Source organism: Serinus canaria, chromosome 26 (genome assembly GCF_022539315.1).
Source record: "Serinus canaria isolate serCan28SL12 chromosome 26, serCan2020, whole genome shotgun sequence".
Classification (NCBI taxonomy): domain Eukaryota; kingdom Metazoa; phylum Chordata; class Aves; order Passeriformes; family Fringillidae; genus Serinus; species Serinus canaria.
The window spans coordinates 1,122,394-1,141,434 of NC_066339.1; the positions used below are offsets into that span (position 1 = coordinate 1,122,394).

The 19,041-nt window shown below is 44.5% G+C and overlaps 1 protein-coding gene across 1 annotated transcript in view; it reads right to left on the reverse strand.

Annotated features, from left to right (window-relative positions):
• The window catches only part of KDM5B (lysine demethylase 5B), a 56,926-nt gene extending 38,210 nt beyond the window's left edge, over nt 1–18,716 (reverse strand). Inside the window, exons 1-4 of the mRNA XM_009097334.4 lie at nt 18,489–18,716; nt 5,954–6,031; nt 4,536–4,658; nt 3,475–3,645 (exon numbers count right to left, since the gene is read on the reverse strand). Coding sequence (XP_009095582.2) covers nt 3,475–3,645; nt 4,536–4,658; nt 5,954–6,031; nt 18,489–18,626 — 510 coding nt within the window. The 5' untranslated portion in view covers nt 18,627–18,716. The remainder of the gene's footprint in view (nt 1–3,474; nt 3,646–4,535; nt 4,659–5,953; nt 6,032–18,488) is intronic.
• Between the last annotated feature and the right edge of the window lie 325 nt (nt 18,717–19,041).

Here is a 19,041-nt window from a genome sequence, read left to right on the forward strand (position 1 = left end):
ATCCTTGAACCCTCAGCAGTGACAGAGAGCAAGTGAAAACAAGTGAAAACCCCTCAGCTGAAGCCACAAGGGAGCAGCTCCTTTAGCAGAGCAAAGGACAATGCAGGAATGGTCACAAGGCCTTCAGGAAGTCAAAAGACTGAGGGGGGGGAAAGGGATACAATTAATCTCCTCCAGGTTTAGACATTTATCAGCAGTAATTACACTGGTAGTAATCTACACAAAAGCCAGTCAGTCAGGCTCCCTGTAATTGCAGGACACAACTGGTTTACCCCTGTTACACATCCAGGGAAGGTAAACCCCATCATACTCCCGAGGTGCTCATTGCTCTCCAGGAACTATGAAGATGCCAGAGAAATGTCTATTGTTTTGTTTAAGTTTTTCTAAACTTTTTAATGTTTATATTCTTGTAACAAACTTTCTCACACACTTTATGTAAATAACTTATTGTTTTGTATATTTTTATGGAGGAGAAGAAATTTAATAAACTGTTAAGTTTGTTCAGTGTCATTGGAGAGGTAGCACTATAAAATAAATTAAAATAAATTTTTAAAATAAAATAAATTGTTTAGTTTGTTCAGCACATTGGAGAGGTTAGTCATCCTCTAACCTATGGTCACTTTTAGAAATCTATAAATGTCAGAGTCAGAAATTAAACTTCCCTCTTTTTTACCTTAGAGAATTGCATGTCCAAGTCATTTTATTTCGTGTCCTATAGTGACAAAATGCCTTACACTGAAATATCTTTATCAGAGGCACACACATATAAATCTTTGGAAATATGAATCTCACTAAAGTCACTAAAGCCTTAGCTTGGAAAAGAGACCAGATGCACAATGACTGAGTCAGCTGGATTCACTGAAAAACAGAAGTAAGACCACCTCGAGGCCCCCAGAATGTAGCTGCACTTTAAATCATGAAACATCTGGGCAATGCACCACAGAAGATGCACTGACAGAAGATCCTGGACACCTCAGTTCAAGTAGGGGACACTTGTCCCTCTAGGGATTCAGTGTGACTCTCTGGGATGACACACAGTGACTACAGCTGGGAATGAGAGGTACAGGTGGCAGGAGACAGTACCCACAGGTTCACTGCAACTACTCTGGAGACACCCAAGGCCTGTCTAGTCCAATTTCAAAATAAGAGGAAAACAAATACCCCCTGTGGAGAGCTGCTTTGGGTATTACAAACTGGCTGGTTTAAGGAATTTTTGCTGTTGGGCTGAACATGAGCTTTAATGAAAACATGCTATTCCGGTCTATTCCCCTCTGAACAGCTCCCAGAGAGTTTCATTATTTCAGCATGTAGATAGAAATATCTCCAGCTGGAATATCTGTCAAAATAACTCCTGAAGCCAGTTTAACATGTATTGAAGCCATACAAACAGATAATGCTATACACAGATCTAGATGAGATTAAAGTAATGGCACAGTCATTAGTGGAAACTACATAATTTCATATTTTTGACTTTTGCAGGAAAAGGCAATGACTATTTCAAGTATTACCAAATAAAGAAAAAAAAAAGACTCAGTGAATACAAGCAGTAATCTTGTCTGTATGAGCACCAGAGCTGTGTGAAGAGCTTCTCTCAACAGGCTGTTGAAGGAGGAAGCACATCTCCAACTGACAGCTGTCACACTGAACAGCCACAGCTTCTCCAAAAACACAGCTCAGGTGCTTAGATTACCAGGAAAACACTGAACAGACACACAGTAACAGACACCTACACAAGAAGCATCGGGGTAAGCACCACTTAATAAGAACATGTGAAAGGAAGCGAAAAAGAATCTCATTTGACATGATGCTCAAAAAACGTATTGTAAAACAAACTCACTTGAAAGACAACACTGTCAGGGAAAAAAACCCCAACAAATCAGAGTGAAAAGTGAGCTAAACCCAACTTATTTCTGTGAATTCTCTCAGGTCATTAAAAAAATCTGTGTCTGCCACATATAGGAGGAGAATATTTTAAATGCCTGGGGAGGGGAGGAACTAAAAAAATAAGTTAACCTTACATGCATCACTTGTCTAGAACTACCTCCACATGGGTTTGGACAGATGTCAAGTGCTCATTGCAAGGCAGAGCTTGAAAAGTCATATAAAATGAAGCACGTCTTCATTTAAGGTGGTTTTCCTCTTCTAAAAGAGTTAAATACTGAGCAAACCATGAAGTGAGTGTTAACTGTGTGACAGACACTCTCAGGAAATTTCTATTCCCAGGATACTATGGTACCATATTCATTGTTTTACAATTTAAATTAGATCTTTCCCTGTGCAATGGCACCTCAAAAATATGGCAGCAAAGACAGGTAACAAACACGTAAGCTCAATAAAAACCCCCAAAGAAATCACAGTTTTCAGACCTAATACAAATGCCAAGTTTTCAATTAAATGCCTTTAGAAAATGGTGTTGCTTTCCATTTCTTAACATGAATGTTTGAGGGAAGCCAAATTATTTTTGATCCAGCAGTTTCATTAGCATGAAAATTTTTATCTTCAACTCTATTTTGTTCTTATCCTGTTTGCAAAAGACCCTTTTTTCTGAAGAGCCAGCAAAATTTAGCTGTTCTTCACTGAGAAGTGATTGTCACTACCTACAGAAAAATCCTAATTCTAACCTCTCTGGACTTACATCAAATCCCTTCCTCATTTTGGTAGCTTTGTGTAAAGGCCTGCGTTGATTTCTGTACACAGAGATATTGCTTGTAACAGGATTAGGGCATTTATTGCTTAAAAAAGGTCAGAACTCCTGTCTTTGAAAGATCATCACGGAAAGAGCATTTCAAAGAAATAAAAACGGATGTTGGCAACTGCAACCAATTTTGGTTTTCCAAATAAATGACTGCTGCTCTAAAAGATCAGACCTATTCCTCATTAGAGATTATGTGGCCTCCACTCTCAATCAACCCTGAATTTCGGTTTAATGGCCAAATCAAAGATTGATGACTAAGAAGGATGAAGATTAAAGCTTGAAAAATATCCCAAGTCACGCTGTTAACATCACTACAGCAGCCAGGAAGCTTTCTGCAACTTGTCCCCCTTAGTGAACGTGCACAACCCTGCCATGACTTGGCACAGTCCCTCAGTCACTCTAGACATGTGCCCACTCAGGGCCACAGCACTTGCGGCACAAAGATGGACCTGGAATGTTCCCTGAATGTAGCAGTACTTGGCCTTACAGAAATCATTACAGGAGCGTCCCTTCTCATGAGGCTTTGGTAAACTGCAAAGAGAGAATGCCAACAGATACTGCTGGAAACAGGAGTCAGAGGTTACCTGGGAGGACTAATGCTAAAAACTTCACTTCTAATGAAAAGTTTGCCCACGGCTTTCTGAACTGCTGAGCACGGCATCTGGTCACCTGCATGACACCAGGCACAAAATGCAGCTTCACAAACATTCCAGAAACCAAGAGAACCCTCCCAGAGTGGCTGCTACATGAACTGAGCAGTTGGTTTCAGCACAGCTTACCAAGAGACTCGCCCCTGACTGGAACAAGTTGTAGGGGTAGAGAATCCGCTCGTAATGCGCGCGGATGTGCGAGCCCACGGCTTTGCCAGGAGCAAAGCCCATCCTCGTGGCTATTTTGGTCCATTTTCTCTCCTTGCAAACGACATCAAATCCTCCTTGTTCTGCAACTAGCTAAAAAGTGAAAATAAAATAGTCACATATTTAATGGCAAAACTACCGGTGTTCAAGGAAAAAGGCAGGACAACATCCCAATTGACATTTTAAACCACTAAAACTGAGATTTAAAAAACCACAGTCGACATCTAAATTGTTTTAAGGCAATAACTGGAATATGTAACATATAACCTGTAAATCCTGTAACATATTCCTGTAATTCAGGAATTACAAACCTGTTGAATTTACAAAGTCGTCAGCACCTGTGTTCCATGAGCACTCGACCTACTCTGAGAACTTATTTGGCTACAATTTGTCACTTTGTATCCCAGCACAACTTTCTAGCACAGGACACTCAGTTCTTTTCACTGCAACAAGTGCCATAAAATAAGATCAAAAATTCCCAATAAAAACTGCCCTAAACATAAAAAAAAAGAGAAAGAATGCATCCTATTGGAGAATCCCATCTCTTACTATCAGTATACATGAACTTCTCCACAAGTTTAACAAGTTCCATCCTAAAAGTATTTTGATTTTTTTTCTTCCATATTTCTAATGGAATTTTTTTTTCTCTCACTTTTGTCATTGTTCAGGAACTTTATCCAATTAAGCCTAAGTTGAATGGTATACTTGACCAGTATACCATTCTCAGTTTTAAAGAAGAGCTGTAAATTTAAGGTGATCTCCTAGCTCACAGACAAACTTCCATGATAATGTATTTCTTACAGTCTTTCCCTGATAATGTATTTTTAATCTTATTGTCCTATTAGCTATGTTAGCTTTAAACAAAAGAATACTTTTTTCAGTTTAGATATACCCCAAAATGTCCCCTGACCCACTGTGATTTCATCCCAGGAATTGAAGTAACACAGCAGCTCTTCAGGATAGTTTTTCCATAATGCTCTTACTCTGTTAAGTTGAAATAAATCCAAGATCTTCCTCTCCACATGTGGAATTTTCAGTGTGCATCCTTGAAGCTCCCAAAACTTTGCAATCTGGTCCAGAAAATTCAGCTTTACACGAGTTTGGGCCTGAAACCAACCAACCAAACAAGTGAACTGCATGCTAAAAGCAGATGTAGCTATTGTATAAGGTTTACAGCACTGCAGCTGGAGCTCCTTGCCCAGCTTTGCCCTCTGCAAGAGTCATTTTGCATTTTTCCCTCTCATCATTTGAAGAAAAATAAATTCCAAGCAGATACCATTGATGGTATCTGTATCTTTCCTCGAGTCACTTTTTGTTACCTTTTACTGCATTGAGAAAAGTACTTTAGGAGAACAGCCAAACAGTAAGTTATTACTGCTAAAAGCTCCATAAACCAACTGCATTGTCAGGATTTATTGCATTTACTACATTAATTATTGCAATAGTTTATTAGTATTTGGTTTATTTGCAATAAGCCAAAAATAAATCCAGGTGTGGTTTTTTTTTTTTTTTTATTTTTGAAGTTTTTTTTCTGTTATCCCTTCTCACTCTCAACTGCATTTATTTCACTTTCAAGGACACAAATGGGTCAGGGCAGGGAATGTCTGGCTGGTTGCACAGCAATTGCCACAGTTAGATCACTGCACTGCTGCTATGTAAGAGCAGTAACTTAAATTTTGACATATTTTATTTTCAGCACATTCTCTAATCTTAAGGTAAAACCTGGCTATGTCTGTACAGATTAGCTTGTCTGCAAACTCCAGGGAGCTCTGAACAGCTTGTAGTCACACAAATCACCCCCTTAGCATTCCAAGCCAGCAGCTGAGCCCTTCCCCAGCACTTCACACGACCACGTCAGGGCTTTAAAAACCAAGAATCAGGAGAATAATCAGGCATAGAGTCACCCTCATCCCAAATGGTACCAGCACGGAGCCAACCAGGACTCCTCACACTCCCCTTTAGTGTCAATTCATTGAAGCAGTGAATGAAAGTGCTTGTGAACAGCAAATTTCCACAAACTGAATCCAGATTTTGCAATTTTTTTCTTCCAAAAGGCTGGCTATTTTTAAAGCACTCCAAGTGTTTCATCTCTTTTCCTTTTGAAAAATGCTGTATGAGTACAAAATACAGACACAGATCTATGGCCCTGGACAGTTTAACTACTTTGAAGCACCTGTGTGGAAAAGGCCTGTATTATGTTCCTTTAATGAGCATTAATATTACTTTTATGCCTGGAATGTTTCTAACCAGGTTCTGAAACAGATGAATTTCTGTGCTAATTAAAAATTGCTGTTTGTGGTCCAAAGTGCTGTCAGCTCATGGCCAACTCTGGCAAACATCACCTCCCAAAAACACATAGACACATTTGGGAGCAGAAGTACTGCTCAGCTTTCCAGTTTACCTCCAGTTCATTGAGCCTCTGGATCCTTGGTGTGAAGTGAAGCTTGTCAACATCGCACGCAAATGGAGGCTGCCAGTCCTGGAAAACAGAAGGGTTCCATCAAAAGAGCAGGAAAAGGAAAGGAGTTTCTGCAACAGTCAAAAGCGAGAAGAGCCTGAAGCATGAAGAGTGTCCAGTGGCCTCCAGAGCCTCCTCAGCCCCACCAGAACACGGAACTTGGTGCAGAGGGGGCTCAGCAGTCCCAGCCTGACCTGTCAGGGAGCCAGGGCTGTGCTGACACCCAAATCCCCTCACCAGGAACAAGTCAGCAGCAATGGGGAGATACCTGGAGTGAGTGCCACTGTCTACCCCTTAGAACACTCCACTGTGCCTCAAAAACAGATAATGGAACCACAAAATCAGTTACATTTGGAACTGAAGACCTGTCCTGCATTGTAAGCCTCCACCGCACCATGGAATCATTAAGGCTGGAAAAGCCCTTTAAGATCATTGAGTCCAACTTTTAACCCAGCACCACCACCACAATCATCCCCAACCCATGTCCCCAAGTGCCACATCCACACATCTTTTGAACATTTCCAGGGATGGTGACTCCACCACTGCCCTGGGCAACCTGTGCCAAAGCTTGACAATTTCCTTGGCTGCAACCATTCAGGACGAGCTGGAATATGACCAATTCAAGAAAAGATTATTATCACTTTGATGAAGTACCTGCAACTGAAGTGTTATTTATAAACACAACTATAAAGCTGTTTTATCTTTTAGATCTCTGACAACTACTGCACACACTTGGTTTGGCAATACAAAACTTCACAAAACCAAATTAGATTTGATTTAAACTTGGCAGAAATTTATTACATATAAAGTTATCTTATTATCACTAATTACAGAATGAAGATAATGCAGAAGTGAGCTACACACAATGAAATAAGACAGGAAAACGAAAACCTTTCCTCAACATTGGGTGACTGAGGCAACTGAAGTAAGACCAGCATCATAAACACAGTATTTTTTATTTTAGATTCACAGAGAACATGAAAACTGGAGTTAAAACCAATCATACATGATTTCCAAAGCAATTATCATACAAACGAACAAGGAGCAAGATTCACCAAGAGTGTGGAGAAGCTGAAGAGCCAAGAGGGCCACCAATCCATACATTTTACCAAGCTTGCATTGATTAATCCAGACCTCAAAATCGCTAATAGAAGTTTTCTGATCCTGCAAGGCACTTGCAGCACAGCACAACTTGACAATTGGAATTAACATTTGAATTGGAAATTAGACAGTTGGTAGGGGGTCAGGATGACAAATTATCCAAAGAATACTCAATCCTTGACCAGTGGGACATTTCTCGATTATTTTCCTGCTTTTAACCACAAGACTGCCTGGTGCCCTAAGACGTGTTCCTGAGAAACTCGATAACACTAACCCTTCTTTGACTGCCGATTCTCTATGCCAGAAAACCAAATGTAATGACACCACCAAGTCTGAGGAAGAGAACTGACATTCTTTTCTAATATCCTGTTGTCTGACGAGTCATTAGGGCCCTCAAGCTATAAGATGAGAAGTACAACTGGGAACAACTGGGCAGGATTTGAAGTATTGTACTTCAACAGGACAAATCTGACTCTCAAGCTGAACCAACTGGTTACATCATGAGTCACAACTCCAGAGTCTGCTCTGTACCAAAACCAGGGAAACAGGAGACAGGCACCAAGACCAGAGGGGACACGGTGGCAATGACACACAGGACCCTTGAGACACTAAGAACTGAATTGAACTGCCCAGGGGAGAACTGTAGGGAGCTTCGCTTAAGCTGAGAGTAAATGAAACCAAGAGGGCTGTGCTGCCTCTGGCTTTGCTAAGCAGTAAGTCAAGGTTGTTCCCAGGTGGACTCTGCATTACCCCAAACCAGACCCTCTAACAAGGATCTGCAGAGGACAAGAACCAGGAATAAGATGAACAGGGGCAAGAATTCAGTTCATGCAGGCAATACCACGTCTGAAATTGTCACCAGTCTTGGCTGCACTTCAGGGCCACCACCTGAAGTTACTGAACTGGTAACACGTCAGGGAAGCCAAGGAAGGGAGGGCACAGCACAGGAGACTTCTGGTCGGGCCACGTCTGCAGGCACAGCTGCTGCTCTGGGCAGAGCCCAGAGGAAAGCCTGCATGCCACTGGGCACAACAGGAGGAACAGGATTACCTGCTCCTACAGGCTCTGGCTCATGCTCAGACTAAAGAAATTCAGCTCCAAAGGTGCCTAGGGCAGACACAGATCCAATCCATGTCAGACAGCACAGAGCAGGCTAGTCCCCTCTGCTTATGGAAGCAAAGGAGGAAGTTTACGTGCATGATCTTACAGAAACACCTCGTTCACAGCTTGGCACCCGAAACATCCTGCTCCAGAATTAGCTGATTATCTCCATGATCTCCATGTGTCTATTTATTACTGACTGATGCATGTTTGGGGACAGTCTTTCCTGTTTGGCCAAAGACACTGGCTCTGGCAAAGCACCAGTCACCTACTGCGTTGGAAGAGTAACATGACTCCAGACAACACAAGCTGTCACAACAGGCATTTCCTACTTCTGCAGTTCTGAAGTTTACCAATGACTGAATGACCAACGCACACACCAAGACGCCCTGATGGCACGCCAGCTGTTTCTCAAAGACAAGCTTTGGGAACTCCATTTATACAACAGCACTTTCAAAAGGTGACTTCTCAGCCTATCAGGCAGATGGGTTCATCAGCCAGAATCAAACATTTAACAGCCTTAAAAGAGTTTTATTTTCAGCAAGGAGAAAGTCATTGCAAAAGCTTCTGTTGGGTGATGGTAATTTGGCTTAATGAGAGGCAACACTGGATTAGTTCCAGCTTCTGAGGTTTTTAAGCAGGTACCATAGAATATGCTGAGTTGCAAGTGACCACCAAGTCCATCAGCATCATCACATCCAATTCCTGACCCTGCACAGACACCCCAACAATCCTACCCAGTGTCTGGGAGCACTGTCCAAACACTTCTGGAACTCAGACAGGCTCAGAGCTGTGCCCACTTCCTGGGGAGTCTGTTCAGTGCCCCAGCACCCTCTGGGGGAAGAACCTTTTCCTGACATCCAACCTAAACATCTCACAGCTGAGCTCCAGTCATTCCTGTGAGTCCTGTCACTTGTCATGAGAGGGAAGAGATCAGTACCTGTCCCTCTGCGGCCCCTCAGGAGGATGTTGAAGACCCCAGTGAGGTCTCCCTGGTCTCCTCTAGGCTGAACAAAGAAAGTGACCTCAGCTGCCCCTCATGAGGCTTCTCCTCCAGACCCTTCACCATTCTCATGGCCCTCCTTAGGATGCTCTCCAATGGCTTAATGTCTTTTTTACATTGTGCTGCTCAAAACTGCACCAAGGACTTGAGGTGAGGCCACAGTAGTGCAGGCAGAACTGAGAGAAAGAATGGCATACATAATATATCTCATTAGATTATTATAAATCCACGCCTGGCTTTACCGACACATTACAGCACATCCCACTGAACACAAACTGTGTCAGATGACATTGCTGCAGACCCACAGCCATTCACCATCTGGAGAAATGACAGCAGGTATAGCAGACAGCCCATCCTGACTGTCACTGAGTCATTTAAAGTCACAACAAGTTTATTTTGGAGCATCCAAATTACTCAAAGTTGATATAACAAATAAGGCTAATATTTATCTTTCTCTATTCCACAGTATGGTAAGCTCCTTAAGTCCTAAACAAGATACTTTCAACTCTTCTTTAATAAGTGTATTATTTACTCAACAAAAACCTTGGACACATTTTGAAGCACAAGTTACCAAGCCAAATGCAATGCTTGCTTGCAGGCCCATGAAAAGACATTTCTGTGAGACAGAAATGCCTTTATGCACTTGGAAAGGCAGCAGCACCACGAGAGGGAGCTTTATTGTGCAGGATTCACTTGCCAAGCTGCTGAGCCACATGAGCAGCTTTGCTGGGGAAGAGACCAGCCCCCACCCCCAACTCTTCAGGCCCTCTTCCCTAAAGCTCCTGCCTGGGAATCAGTAAGACTTGTCCTTTCTATCCAGCTCCTAAAAGGAACTGGTTTGGATTTTCCTGTTTTAAAAAATGAACTTTAAAAGTGTAAGAAGTTCAGTTTGAAATGTCTTCCAACAGCCATGCTGAGCATTAAGTATATACAGAGAGCAAGAAGACAATTTGGAATCAATTTCCTAAAAAAAAAATCAGTTCTTACTCCACCAGGACTCTACATTTGAAATTACTCTATTGTGTGCTCTTGTTCATCCCTGACTGTTATAAGCTTACAAGGGACAAACAAAATCCTGTGCCCACCTTAGCCTGCAACTGTTATAAACCTGTCGTCAAATCCATGCAAAAATGAGACTGACTTCAAAATTCCAAACTCTTCTATAAACTTAAGGGTCAAGTGCAGCCATGCAGAAGGCATGCTCTAAGGATCACATTAATATTTCAAGCAGTAATGTGAACTACAAATGGTCAGCAGAATTATTTCTGTGATTTCCATATTCCAGCTCCCAACTGAGCTGTTCAGGGATGTCAGGCTTCAGAGCACTGCATTTCAGCTGGCAAACCTGCACCTCACCCAAACTCACTAATTAAAATTTAACCACCCCCACCCCTATGAATTCAAGTGAACAAGAAATTACCAACCTCCCTGCTAAGCTGTTCTACAAGTTGGTTGGCTTCAGCTTTTCCTCCTCCCTTATCCTCATGTCCTTTATAACCAAATCCCTTGTCTGCTGGCTGCCAAAGCAGCTATTCCTGAATCCTTCCCGGAAGAAATGTTTCAAGACATTTTTCAATAAACAAATACTTTTTTCCTTCTCTTTACAGAACCAGCTTTTCAGTCCTGCAAATAAAAGGGTTTTTTTCCCTTGGGCTTTTTTCTCTTAAGTCTCTTATATTTTCTCTTTTTTCTCTTATAAGTCTCTTATATTTTTTCAACATCTTTTGAAAACTGCAAGTAGCATTTTACTTGCAGTCTCTCCCATGTCAGACACACACACAAAAAAGACAGCTCTTTCATTATTTTGCTAGACAGCAGCTCATAGTAAGATCCAAAGGAATATCTTAGCAATTCTTGATAGAGAAACACATTCATTCAATAAACTGCAGCAATTCCCCCCTTCCTGGGATGCCCACCCTGTGAGCCTGACCTACATTCTTTGTTCCCACATCTATGATCTTGCCTTGGCAAAGGTGTTCCATGATTGCTGCCTCTGAGAGGAAAGGAGCACACTTGGTGACTCAGGAGGTCCTTTTCAGCCTCCTGGTTTTATGCCTACATTAAAAACACACTTGGAGCTCAGATGGCAGAATCCACACAAACCCATTATCACCCAGTAGTGGGTCAGCCACAAAGCTCCTGCCTAACGGGAACTAATCCCTCTGTGACCCTGTTAAAGGCTAACATCAGTTGGAAACTCCAATCATCAGCTAACCCAATTTGTGATGAACAGTCCTTCCTTGGTCATTTTGAATGGTGCAGATTTTTTCATCAAACTCCCTGAATTCCTCCTTGCCAGTAAGGGACCCTGGGTGCACTAACCCACCTCATGTGCAGAACTCTCCAAAAAGGAGCCTGGTAGAGTATTTCTTATTTGAGACAAAACTGGGCTCTGCTATGTATTGCAGACTAGCAAGGGAGAACAGACCCAACCACAGATCCTTCTCATCTGAGAACCACAGCCAATGAAAATGAGTGTACAGTAGGAATCACCCCTCTAGATCCCAGTGTTTCTGTGCCAGCTCCACACCTGGAGAGAAATAAAGGCTCAGGTAAGCTGGAAATAATTCTCAAGTGTCAGGGCCAGCAGCTCCTTGGGACCCAAAGGCCAAAAGGACAGAAAATACATACAGAGTTTGAACCTCTAAACACAACAGGGAACCAGACTCATGCACAGGAGATGCCAGGCTCCTCTCCATGGAGGCACCTGCATGCAAGGAACAGATACACCACCAGTGTACCAGCAGCACTGCAGGTACACCTGGGGATGAACGGGGTCTATCAGCAAATCCCAGACCCCTTATTCACTTCAGAGCACTGACCAAGACCCTGAAACAGAGGATCCGTCAGGCTGGGGCCAGACCCAGCTGTGGGTGTGTGAGGGCACCAGACCCCAAGAGCTGCTGCCATCTCCCCTCACATGGGCACACCTTTGCTCTGATCCCCAGTACGTTCCCAGAGTGTGTAACCAGCACGGACGGCACACTCTGCTCCTCGGGCTGTCCCATCACAGCCCTTGCAATGAGCCCATACCCTCTTCAGAGCTCTAACTGGCAGCTTTCAAACCTCGATTTCACTGCCAGTGTAACTCAGACTAGGAAAAGACCTGAATTTCACAGCCACCCAGAACAGCTATGGACAACTCCACCAGCCTCAAACACGAGCAGCTGCAGAGTGTCGGCTACCCAGGGATTCCCTGTGGAATTCACTGCCATGGCTCTCCACAACATCCTCCCTTTCCAGCTGCTCAGATTCACCACCCAGGTAAAGCACCTGATTCCAGGAAGATCTTTCACTCAGGCACTGCTAAGGGCAGCAGGCTGGAAGATCCCATAGGCTCTTCTTGACTTCTAAAAACATTCAACCTGGTCTCCTGGACATGGACACAGCATTCTCGCCCAGCACATCTCAGACACAACCCAGTCACTTTAGTTTGAGAGGAAGCACATCCTAATGGATACATGGCATAGTTTGCTTCCATCCACTGGCAGCTTCTGGTTCATTGCTGGACAAGGGAGCCATGTTTAGTTTTAAAATCCATTTTCAGCTATTAGCTACCTTAAGTTAAACAATGACAGGAATTCTATCTATGTTATTCTAGCCCCATATGGAAAGTTCAGGACTAAATTGTTTCATCTTAAATTTTCAATGAACTGAAGAGTGTGTGTTGAAAATCCCTCACAGAAAGAAACTGAGGCAAGGAAAGGAAATCCTCATTGTTTTTTAACCTACCCCAATGTTTCAGCGTTTCTGAAGAGCAGAAACCACTCATGGTGACCACAGCATCCTGGTGCATGGCCACTGCCACTAGTAAAATAAATAATAAACTAAAAAGAATTATTCTTTTGCATATTTTCTTGCTAATTAGAGATCAGTAAATAACTTACTCTGAATTTACCTGATTCCACAGCACAACCTCTGTGATGAATACGACAAGTTCCTCATTTAAAGCCAACATTTCCTAATGACCTTTGGTAGCGGATCTATTTTTCTTCACATGAATTGACAGAAACGGAACAGGAACCTCAGCACTAAAATATCTCTTGCCTGCCCAAAACCTCATTCATTCTTGATCCCAAAATTCCCAAAAGCGGCAGATCCACCACTTTCCACCCTCCACTGTCCCCTTACAGCTGATCCTCTCTCAGTCAGAAATGCCCTGTTTCCTGGCTCACCTGAGCTCAGCTGGACCAGGGGCTCAGGCTCAGCTCGCCAGAACTGACTGACATGGCAGCACCTCTGGTTTTTCCCACTGAAGCTCACTTACATGTTGTAATTGAGTTACCTCTGTGTTTTCTTTTTGATAAAATCAACTGACTGAGCCTCTGTGTATCATCAAATCTGAAGGATCATCACCACCAACTTCCTGTTTCAGGCAAAGTATCACAATTCTCTGCATTAATTGCTGTTTTAGTGGTACTTTGTTTCACAGCTCCAGGACTAGATTGCCAGAACCCTCAGTCAAGCTGCTCCTAAACGGAACAGTTTTTTTGTTCTGTGTTTTCTTTTTCTCCATAAAATTGAAAATAAATCAAGCAACCAGCTGAATGAGAAGTCTAAACAGACCTTAAGAGGTCTAAACAACATTTAAATCAATGTTGCTCCTCAAAATATGTCCCTGGAGGAGCAGGTCCATTTCTCCCAAGCCCTAACCCTTTAGGTTTCACTACTCAGGCTCTCCTAAGGTTGAATATTTCAAAATTCATTATTTCATGTGCAAAACTTTTCTGATGCTTGTGTCCTCTCCAGTTGCCAAATCTTTTAAAAATCCTCCAACAAGTGTGAGATCCTGAATGCAAAATTTTCTACTCTCGTGCTGCCACAGAGGTAAAATCCTCCCATTCCTCACTGAGAAACTCCAGAGCTGCATGCACTGGCTTATCCAGAGCTCCCATTCCACCATTACACTGCTTTCCACAGGGATCCACAGTTATTTTTCTGCACTCCTGCCTCCTCTAAGATGCTCTATGCTCCTTTGTTCCAAAGGTGAACCTCCTCATTGAGTCCTACTTATGTGATTACTGTTTCATAATATGGATTGTTTATTGGGCAACTGGGATCCCTCTAAAGCAACAAGCCACTGCCATAACTCCATTCAGAATCACAGCTTTTGCTCTTCTAGACTTGTAAAGAAAATTACATACCCTTGGCTTGACATTATGAGACACCATTAGAAAGGGATCCTTCATTACAAACAATCATTAGTAGCTGAAATAATTTGTGATTTGGTGTATTAATTTTGCACAATAGTAATTTCTGCAATTAGAATATTGAACAGAATTGCTAGATCTCAGACAACAATAACACACAAATACATGGAATCATGAAAAAAGAATAAACTAATTTGACCACATCAGTGTCCATACAATTGTATTCCACACTATCACCTTCCAAGTTCCTATCCAGGACTATTCCAGACATTCTTCCATTCTGGAGCTAGAGGGAGTCAACTCTTGCACCCACAAAGAACTTAAACTACTAAGGAAATTAATTTTCCCCATTCTCAAGTTCATTAGTATTCCAGGATTTATTGAAAACTGACAGTCAAAAATTTTGATAACTCCAGTGTCAATTCCTTCAAAATTCCAGCTCTGCTAATAAAAACTTTCTAGTCTTTAAGTGCTTGATTTAAGTTACTTGGAAGCCTTAACAGTACTTCTCCATATTCACATTATTTAAAGCAATGACATTTAGCCTGGATGTTCTAAATTTTCATGCTTGGCCTTGGGAAACTTATGATGTTTCTAGTACACTGTACAATACTGTGTATTTTGAAAAGCATTTATATGTTAAGTAAGGCTTAAGTCATTATTACTCATTATTTCTTCACAGCAGCAAAGCAACAATGCAATGAAGTGAAGGAAGAGTCCATCTTCAAAAAAGGCTTGGAGCACTTGATACCACTCCTGCTCCACATGTCACCGTTAACTCTTGAAGCTAAGCTTCACATTTTTGTTTGCTTCTATTAATTACTATTAACTACCTACCTTGAAGAACAACTCCATTCTCAAGCAGTTCTTCATCTGACCCCCTATATGCCCCCACTGATCTGCAGAGCTATCACAAGCTTCTAGAATGTAAGTCCACCACTTGACATGCCAAGTTTTGGAGTAAACTTAGTTTATTCCAAACTATCAGATACTGTTTAAATGAAGAAATGCTAACAAAAGACGGTTTTGGTTCATAGAAGAAAATTCTAACTACAAAATGGCACATGATGGACTGCAAGCAAGTTGTACCCCACTGACTTTCCTGCTGCCCCTTCCCCTGCAGATCCACAAGACAAAAATTTAAATCTATACTTTATGCAGCTTATTAACTACCAGGAACAACCCCCATTCGAGCACTCTGCTGCCAGTGGGACTCTCTATTCATGCTCCACACTGCTGACAAAAAGCCACAGAGAACAGTGCCAGTGAGCTGGTTATTGCTGCACCTTCCACCAGTCACGGCAGCATCCTGAAATCCTCAAATGAGAGCAAAACTCAGTCATTAGTGATGGCTGGAACAAACTGAACTAGAATAAAGGGAAGAAAACTCCTTTTGAGTGCTCAGCTGGAAACTGCCATGCAGAAATTGCACCTCCTGTTACATTCCTGGACATTCATCTTGTGAACATGCAGCGATCACCCAGAATCCTCTGTCTTCCACCCAGATGTCTTCTGCATGTCAGCTACCTCCCTATCTAAACAGGTCACTGTCCTCCAAAGCTGCTACACAAGAAGCCACTGCAGGTGTGATTTTCTCTGGGCCCACCTGGTTCCCAGCTAATGCCAGCAGAAAGGGACAAGAGAAAGCCCTGCTGCTGGTCCTTCAAGGCCCAGGCAGCTCTCCTGTGCATGCTCAGGTGCTGGAGCATCAAAGCCAGCTCTGGAGCAAGGACTTGGTCGTAAATAAGTGGGGAAGCTACAGCTGGGCACCACCAGCCTCACACAACATTACTCCATACTGCTACTCATATACAGAAACACAAATGCATCTGCTGATAACTATACAGCAGAGTTTAAGCTAAAACAATGCCAGCCCAACATGAAATTTTCAATTCCTCTCTCGGCACAGATTCTAACAGTTCATGGTGCTGCCTACCTGCTTCCCGGCACGTAACCAGACTGCGCACGCCGGCAAGAGATTCCCTCGGATGCAGGAAGATTCCAAACCCCAGCCATCACCAAACAAGGCATCCAGCTGGAACACACACACTGCTGTGCAAAGGGCAGTGCAGTCTCTAGCTCACAGAACTACAGACCCCTCGATTACACCACAAAGAACAATAACTGAATATTCACTGCAGCTCCTGATCACAGGGGGAAGGCCAGGAACTACGTCAACTTAAAGGGTTTTCTGGTTGCTTTGGAAGAGCTCCCTCTATGCTCCAGGCCTCTGAACCAACCACGCACTTCACAAGTCATCCCAGGCATTATGCAGGGAAGATAAAGCCATGGGAGCTCAGCTCTCCCAAAGCCAGGTTCCACAGAACTACCTGTGCTCAGCCCTCAGCAGCTCCAACTATTTTCATCCTGCTTCTAAATACGCTCAAAGAGCTGGTCACATGGCCAGGCAGGCACAACACCTGGTATAATATCTAGTGCAATACCTGCCCCTTCAAAAAGCCATAGAGGAGAGCGGCTGAAAACGCAGTTGCAGTGAGTAATTCAGTCCTTTTGAAGGCTGTTGATTTATGATCTCCAAGGGATAACCTCCTACAAGTAGCTTTCTGACAAGGTTTTGGCTTTTTACACAAGCAACCAAGAAACATGGGATTTTTTAGATGAGATGTTTCTAAAACAAAAAGACACTCCCCTCAAAAACACCCAAACAAATAAAAAATACACCCACCCCCCCAGAAACCCAACCAAACAAAAAAAGCAGTTCTGGTCGCAGTTGCTAAAACATTGTTGGCAACTTGGAAACTTAAAACCCCAAAACATCTACTAAAAAGTACTAAAGAACTTCAGTGGTGACTCTGTAACGAAAACCATCTTACCCCCTTAACTCTGAGCATCTGGCTGCTGTGCATGAAAAGAAGCCCTGCCATATTCTACCAGGACACAAATTCAAGAGCAGCAATCGAGGATTATTCCTCCAGAGAGCTGGAACACCTTCTTTCCTCTCCAGCAAGATTCACATTATTCACTCTCCTACAAACATTTTTGCCACCTCAGACACTAACTCAGCAAGTTACTACAATTTTAATTCAGAAGGAAAAGAATGGACACAACAGGAATCCCAGCAACAACCAAAACACAAAAGTGAGGAGTGTGTGTTTCTGAACATTATTTCTTTGAAGTCAAAGTTTCACTCGCAAAACTTCAGCCTAAAAACTGTTCAGTCAGCTTCTCCCCTTGCTGGAGGAGATGTAAGCTCAGTGCCTGTATAACATTCTAGTTGTTGCCGTCACGTTCCTGGCTGCACCACCCCAAGACATGTTCCACTTAGGGGAAGAGCAATCCACTCAAAATAAAGATGATTCACACGTTGTTTAATTAGATTTTTACTTCCAGAAGCCCCTCTCCACACCAGTGTGGGTGTTCCTACCTTTAAACAAACTAACAATTCTGACTCCCCAAAACTGTGGTTCTAAGATCGTCACAGCATTTCTTAGTAAATTGAGTCGACGAACAAGGGGAAATCAGAATTCATACCCTAATTTGTAGCTTACTACACCATCGGTTGAGATGATGATGATGAAGATGAAGGCTTACTACTTCTTCCCACTGTGGATTGCATTCTAAAATGGTGGCCATGTCTGTCTAGGCTTCAGCTCGAACAGCCACCAGCCAAACTCACGGCTGCGGAGTTTGGTCTTGTCCAACTTGAGAAACAGTTCCCTGCGCTAAAAGTGTGCCGAGGCCGGGGAGGCCGCAGCGGCGCCAGGGGCTGCGGAGAGCGGGTCTCCCCGGCCCCACACCGCCACAATGCCAACATGGAGGGCAGCACCCCGGGACCTCCTCCGGGGCTCGGCGGGGCCGCTCCGGGCGCGAGGCCCGGCCAACCCCGGGAGCCGGGGAGAGGCCGGGCCCGGCCGGGGCAGCTGCTCCCCGCCCCCGCTCCCTTCACGGCCGCTCTGGCGACTCCCCCACGGGGAGCTCCGATACTTAGGAGCCACTTCGCGGGGGAAGCGGCCGCTTCCTTCGGTCCCCTCAGCCCCAGCCCAGTGAAACTTCTGAGGGGCGGCCTCGCCTGCCCGGGGTCACCTGCGCGGCTGCGGGACGGGGGGAGCCGGGCCGGGCCCCACACAAAGGCCGCTCCCGGCGGCGCCATGCGGGCACTCACCGGCGGCGGCCGCACCTTGCAGATGCCGGTCTGCTCGGCGATGGGCCGGATCTTGTGGATGAAGGCGAAGGGGTCGGCGAACTCCTCCCAGCTAGGCTCGAAGACGGGGCACTCGGGCGGGGGCAGGAACTCGGCCATGGCCCGGCCGAGGCGGCCGCTCCGCTCCGCGCTCCGAACAATCTCCGGAGCCGCCGCGCTCCGTGCGCGTCCGCGGGGGGGCCGGGGCTGGGAAAAGAGTCCGCCCGGCCCGGGCAGGGGAGGGGGCGCGGCTGCCCCGCCCCGCCCGCGCCTTTGTGCGGGGGCCCGGGGCCGGACCGGGGAGGGCCCGTTGGGGGCGGGGGGAATAGGCAGCGGCGGCTCCTCTGGAGCGCGGCCTGGCCCGCGCGGCGCCGATCTTTCGTCCGCTACCCGGGCCCCGGCAGTAGAGCGAGGCCCAGAGAGCGCCGCTCACTGCGGCCGCTGAGGGTCCCTCCCCGTGCCCCCCGCCCCGCCGGACCGCAGCCTCGCACCCCCCCGCTGCCTTTGTGCGCGGCCCCTCGGCCCGGGCGCGCTG